This window comes from Rhincodon typus, chromosome 37 (assembly GCF_021869965.1).
Source record: "Rhincodon typus isolate 14 chromosome 37, sRhiTyp1.1, whole genome shotgun sequence".
Lineage (NCBI taxonomy): Eukaryota > Metazoa > Chordata > Chondrichthyes > Orectolobiformes > Rhincodontidae > Rhincodon > Rhincodon typus.
This window is the reverse complement of record NC_063368.1, coordinates 1,454,918-1,461,614: the sequence shown is the minus strand read 5'-3', so window position 1 is coordinate 1,461,614 and position 6,697 is coordinate 1,454,918. Positions and strand designations below refer to the sequence as shown.

General features: G+C 49.5%; 1 protein-coding gene across 1 annotated transcript in view; it reads right to left on the bottom strand.

Annotated features, from left to right (window-relative positions):
- Positions 1–5,005: 5,005 nt before the first annotated feature.
- LOC109920553 (putative nuclease HARBI1) overlaps positions 5,006–6,697 on the bottom strand; it is a 2,097-nt gene continuing 405 nt past the window's right edge. The window contains exon 2 of the mRNA XM_020520593.2: positions 5,006–6,615. Within this exon, the coding sequence (XP_020376182.2) occupies positions 5,429–6,592 (1,164 nt within the window). The 5' untranslated portion in view covers positions 6,593–6,615 and the 3' untranslated portion in view covers positions 5,006–5,428. The remainder of the gene's footprint in view (positions 6,616–6,697) is intronic.

The following is a 6,697-nucleotide window of genomic DNA, read 5'->3' as shown; positions in this document are numbered from 1 at the left end:
GCTGGCCGACTGTCATCTACAGGATGACCAGTGGGTTGGCAAGGGAACGAGGAAGCTAAACGTGAAACTGTTGACCCCAGAAAACATTGAGGAGTTCAAAAGGGATTACACAGGTCGGAGAACCGTGAAACCCCTCTTTGAGTCTCTGGGTGGACTGGTGGGAAACAGTCAAAGGGAACATCAAGAGGTTCTTTATCCTCAAAGGTGTTCAGAAGGAAAGAGAGAAGTAAGCAAAACTTTCAAACTCAAGAAAACAATACAGAACCTGCTCCTGCTGCAGACAATGGGGGTCGATATCACAGAGGATCTCCAGGAGTGAAGAGCCAGCAAGTCTTGCTGTTTGCCTCAGAGGCCTCCAAGATAAACATCTGGTCCAGGGTCCGCTCCATGGAGCAGGATGAGGTGTGTTTGTGTTTCCTCTTCCTGAAGGTGCACAGGGAGAGCTCTGTGCTCAGCAGCCTGAAGGAAGAAGATGGCTCAGTAATGTCATCTCAGTCTGACATCCTGAGGATCAGCAAATCCGAACGTACCAGGCTTTGTGACACATAACCCACAGACAGCCGGGCCTCCTGGTTGTTCCTGTCCTCAATCACGGAGATCTTAAACAACAGCACATGGGAGAGGCTGGACCAGCCGATATCTCTGGATGAGCTGACCAAGGCCCTCAAATCTTTAGAAAAGAATAAAACTCCCAGAAGTGACGGCTTTCCGGCCGAGTTGTATTCCGCTCTGTGGGATTTGATTGGCCTGGACCTGCTGGAGGTTTATGACAATATGTTTCAGGCAGGTACCATGTGCGAATCCATGAGGAAAGGTAGTGGAGGGATGTACATGGATGATGTCTCAGATCCACTGTCAGTCAGCAGATTCATGAGCATCAGTGACCAGATAAAACTGGTCTCAGTTGCCAAGGTAATTAGAGGCAAGAGCGAGGCCATGTTCTTTGGGAACTGGGCTGACTGATCCTTTAAGATAACAAGGTGTAGAGCTGGATGAACACAGCAGCATCAGAGGAGCAGGAAGGCTGACGTTTCAGGGCTAGACCCTTCTTCAGAAATGGGGGTGGGGCTTGGGGTGGGGAGGAGGGGATAGGTGGAAGGAAGGACAGGTTAGGGAGGTGGGGACGAGCTGGGCTGGTTTTGGGATGCGGAAGGGGGAGGGGAGGTTTTGAAGCTTGTGAAGAATACACCTCCTCCCACCCACCTTCCTGCAAAAATGCTATCCCCTATTCCCAATTCCTTCACCTCCGCCACATCTGCTCCCAGGATGAGGCATTCCACTCCCGTTCATCTCAGATGTCCTCGTTTTTCAAGGACCGCAACCTCCCCCCCTCAGTGGTCGAGAACACCCTCGACCGTGTCTCCCGCATTTCCTGCAACTCATCCCTCACACTCCCTCCCCGCAATAACAACCTAAACAGAATCCCCCTTGTCCTCACGTACCACCCCACCAACCTCCGGATCCAACGCATCATCCTCCAATACTTCCACCAAGTGCAATCTGACCCCACCACCAAAGACTTTTTCCCTCCCCACCCTTATCTGCTTTCCAGAGGGATCACTCTCTCTGTGACTCCCTTGTCCTCTCCACACTCCCCTCCAGCCCCACCACACCCGGCACTTTTCGCTGCAACTGCAGGAAGTGCTACACCTGTCCCTACTCCTCCCCCCTCACCCCCATCCCAGGCCCCAAGAAGACTTTCCACATCAAGCAGATGCTCACCTGCATATCTGCTAATGTGGTATACTGCATCCGCTGTTCCTATTGTGGCCTCCTCTACATCGAGGAAACCAAGCGGAGGCTTGGGGACCGCTTTGCAGAACACCTACGCTCGGTTCGCACTAAACAACTGCACCTCCCAGTTGTGAACCATTTCAACTCCCCTTTCCATTCCTCAGACGACATGTCCATCCTGGGCCTCCTGCAGTGCCACAACAATGCCACCCGAAGGTTGCAGGAACAGCAACTCATATTCCGCTTGGGAACCCTGCAGCCCAATGGTATCAATGTGGACTTCACAAGCTTCAAAATCTCCCCTCCCCCTATCGCAAACCAAAACCAGCCCAGCTCATCCCCGCCTCCCTAACCTGTCCTTCCTCCCACCTATCCCCTCCTCCCACCCCAAGTCCCACCCCCATCTCCTACCTACTAACCTCATCCCGCCCCCTTGACCTGTCCGTCCTCCCTGGACTGACCTATCTCCTCCCTACCTCCCCATCTACACTCACCTTTACTGGCTCCATCCCCGCCTCTTTGACCTGTCTGTCTTCTCTCCACCTATCTTCTCCTATATCCATCTTCTATCCGCCTCCCCCTCTCTCCCTATTTATTTCAGAACCCCTTTCCCCTCCCCCATTTCTGAAGAAGGGTCGAGGCCCGAAACGTCAGCCTTCCTGCTCCTCTGATGCTGCTTGGCTTGCTGTGTTCATCCAGCTCTACACCTTGTTATCTCAGATTCTCCAGCACCTGCAGTTCCTGCTATCTCTGACTGATCCTTTATCTCTGTCACTGTCAGGACAGATTACCTGAAGGTGCTGGGAATATGGTTCGGGGGGACCGGGGCGTGCATAAAATCTTGGGAGGAGCGCATCGCCAAAGTGAAGCAGAAACCAGTCCTTTGGGAGCATAGCTCCCTCTCCATTGTGGGTAAAAACCTTGTCATCAGGTGTCAGGCACGTTCTCTGTTATTGTACATGGTGCAGGTCTGGCCCATCCCCCAAACCTGTTGCAGTCACGCAAGCCATCTTCCATTTCATCTGAGGTCTAAAGTGGACTGTGTCTGCAGTGAATCCATGTACAAAACTCTGGATAATGGGTGGAAAAATGTCCCCAACTTCTCCCCAACCCTGATGGTCACCATTGTGTGCGGCTGCATCACTCTGTGTGTAGACCCTCTGTACGTAAACACCAAGTGTCACTACGTACTGAGATTCTACCTGTCCCCAGTGTTGTGAAGGATGGGACTGGCCTCGCTCCAAGTAGTTGGATCATCCCGTATCACCTGTCGTGGGGAAATTTGTGAAGAAAAACACCTTTGACCACAGGTCCATCAGGAAGTGGTCAGCAAGTAGAGGGTTGACAGTCTTTGGAATTCCCTTCCTCAAAAGGCAGTGGACGCAGAATCTTTAAATATTTTTAAAGCAAAAGGAGATAGGTTCTTGATTACCAAGTGGATGAAAGATTATTGGGGATATGCAGGAATGTAGGTTAAAATTCAGATCAGTGATAGTATTTTTGAAAGGCAGAACAGCATCAAAGGGCTGTCTTGGTGATATGAGAGTATAGCTTTGGTCCTAGATTCTCCCAAAAGGGGAAACAATCTCTACACATCTGCCCTGTCAAGTTCTGTAAGCATCTTGTATGTTTCATTAAGGTTACCTCTTGTTCTTCTAAACTCCAATGAGTGGAGGCCGAATCTCCCTCAACCTCTCCACATAAGACAGTCCCTCCTTACCCAGGATCAGCCTTGTGAACCATCTCTGCATTGCCTCCAAAGCCAGCATATCTTTCCTCAAATAAGGGGATCAAAACTGTTTGCGGTATTCCAGCTGTGGTCTGACCAGTGTCTTCACTTGATCAGGAGAAACAGCTTGCTAACTCCCACATTGGCTCTCCACAGTGTATTCTGGGTAGATTCTGCCAGGGTGGGATCATGACTGAGATGGAGCTGCCAACTCTATTGGCATGAACCAAACAGAGTGAGCTACAGCAGGTTGGGTATGTCTGTGGAATAGAGGATAGTCTTAGCTCTGGGGCAGCTGGAGACCAGTTGGAGGCACAAGGCTCCATTTGAAGGATGACTGCAACTCCATGAAAGTCCTGAGCATTGATTCTCACCCCTGGGAGGTGGGGGGAGGGGGGAACACACCAGCTGACAACAGAGGGAAATGCTGGCATCACCCTGAGGTGGCATGGTCTGCCCTGACAATCAGTCGCTACAGCACATGGTAACTGGTGCCAATATGAAAAAAAAATCCACAGTGTCAACCAATAATCACTTTATGAGAGGCTCTCATGGCTTCACATGGGAATGGTCTCTTTGGCCATTGGCAAAGTTATGCCTTGTGAAACTCCCTGTGCTTGAGGGATTTGATTGGCTGTGTTTCCATTAACATCGACCAAGAAAATCATTGTCTAAGATGTCAATGTTGGATTCAAAATCACAGAATCGCACACTACAGAAGAGACCTTTTGGCCCATCAAGTCTCGACCGCCAAAAACACATTACCACTGACACTAGTCTCGTTTTCCCACAGTGGGCCCAAAACTTCAAAAACTGACTACATTATGTCTCTATTGTTGTTACACTCCCTCCCACCTCAAACACTCCCCTCTTGCCACCCCCCAAGCCTTATCTTGTTTGTATGTTGTTCACTGCACTCTGAGTAGAAAAGAACCATTCTCTCCTTTTCACACTAACTTACAGCCCTCCATACCCACTTTTTCTCTTTCTCCACCATTGACAAACTGTTTCTGTCAAAAGTGTAAAAAAATTCCAACTCCTCTCAGCTCTGAAGAAGTCATGCCAGTCTCAAAATGTTAACACTGTTTCTCTGTCCACAGATACAGCCAGATCTGCTGAGTTTCCCCAGCATTCTCTGTGTTTACTTGTTTCAGTTCTCCAGCACCTGCATCACACAAACCAGGCTTCCTTCCATTGACTCCATCTATACTTCCCACTGCCTCGGTAAAGCGGCTAACATAATCAAAGACCCCTCCCATCCTGGTTATACTTTCTTCCACCCTCTTCCATTGGGCAGAAGATACAAAAGTTTGGAAACACATACCAACAGATTTAAGAACATCTTCTTCCCCGCTGTTATCAGAGACCTCTCATATATTAGACCTGATCTTTCTCTGCACCTTCTCTGTAGCTGTAACACTGTACTCTGCACTCTGTTCTATTACCCCGGTGCATTTACGTAAGGTACGATTTGTCAGGTTACCCAGCAAAACAATATTTTTCACTGTACCTTGGTACATGTGACAATAATAAATCAAAACAAATTGTTTATTTTAATTTACTGGAAACATTGATCTGTAATCCACTTTGAGGAATATCGACTTTGACCTGTTATACACTACTTTTTTAAAAAAATGCATACGAAGAGATGGGCAAGCAGTGTTGTGCTAATGGTTGAATTATATTTAGAAATTACTCTTTATGTTTCACTTTAGCGCGCTGTTGTGTTTACACATTAATGTTCAAAATAATTTGAACAGTACACCAGTTGGCAAAAATGCGATGTACAAAACTAGCTACCAAACGCAAATTCCGTGCAAAGTCTTGTAGAAGGCACCTGGATTATTCAACCTCAACAACATTGAGATCTTGCAACAAGCAATCGTTGGTGCTGACCCCAAATAAACATCACGAGTTTCACTTTGCATCTCCGGGGGTGGGGGGAGGATAGGTTGGTTGTGTTTCTCAAAGTCCAAATCGATCGTCAACCAGTTGCTCTCTGATTGCCCTGGCAGCTGCTGTTGGGGTTTTCTTAAGTGACTCCTGAGTGTCGACAGTATCCAGGTCAGGAGTGTCCAGTTGGTCAGTTTCTGAGACTGTGTCCTCCATGGGCTGCAGAGTCTGACCTTGGTCTAAGGCAAAGTTGTGCAGCGCACAGCACACCACCACAATCTTTGACACTTTTACAGGAGAATATTGCAAAATGCCCTTTGACCTGTTCAGGCACTGGAAACGCGATTTCAGCAGTTTGACAGTGTCTTGTCCCCTCTGCCAAGTGCAGACATGTGCGCAGTTGTACCTTTGCTGTGCCTTACTTTGGGTCTTGCTGTAAGGTACCATCAGCCAGGTTTTCAGTGGGTAGCTGCTGCTACCTAGTAGCCAACCCGATCTCTGAGGGCATTTGTTCATGAACTGAGCCAAACTCGAGTTCTCCAGGACAAAGGCATCGTCCGCACTCCCCTTGTGATCCGCGTTCACCGCCAGGATCCTCATCTGGGCATCACAGACGATCATGACATTGAGCGAGTGGAAGCCCCTGCTGTTCATGTAGGAGATGGGCTGGTCATTGGGGGCCTTCAGCTGGATATGGGATCCAGCGATGACCCCCAGCACTTTGGGGAAGCCGGCGATCCTGTGGAATCTGACCGCCCGGCCCCTGAGCTCGACCGGGGACATGTCAAAACGGATGAAATTGGACGCCTTCCGGAAAATGGCATCGGTGACCTGGTGAATACAAGCCCGGGCAGCACTCTGAGTGATTTTACACATGTGCCCAACGCTGGCCTGATAGGAGCCACACGCATAGAAATTGAGAGCGGTGGTTACCTTCATCGCCACCGACAGGGCGGTGCGGCATTTCGAGCTTGGCCTCAGATCCCCCTGCAGGATGTCACATAGACGCCCAATCGCCTCCTTGTTGAAGCGCAGCTGGCGGACACACAGCTCCTCAGACATCATCTCAAACGACATCCTCTGTTGGTACACCCTCTGCCAAGGGTAGTTAATGCTCCGGATCAATCTCCGAGAATGGTGCCTGACTCTCCGCTGCTGCTCCTGGCACCTCAGCCCTCTCCCCCTCAGCCTCACCGAGCACAGAGCATAAAGACCCAGAGCCATGGACAGGAACATCCTCTCCCCCAGTTCCCTCTGCCCTGTGGAAGTCAATGCAGGTCACCAGGATTTCAACAAACACACAGAATTCTAGTGAAACTCGCCATGATTTCAACAAACACA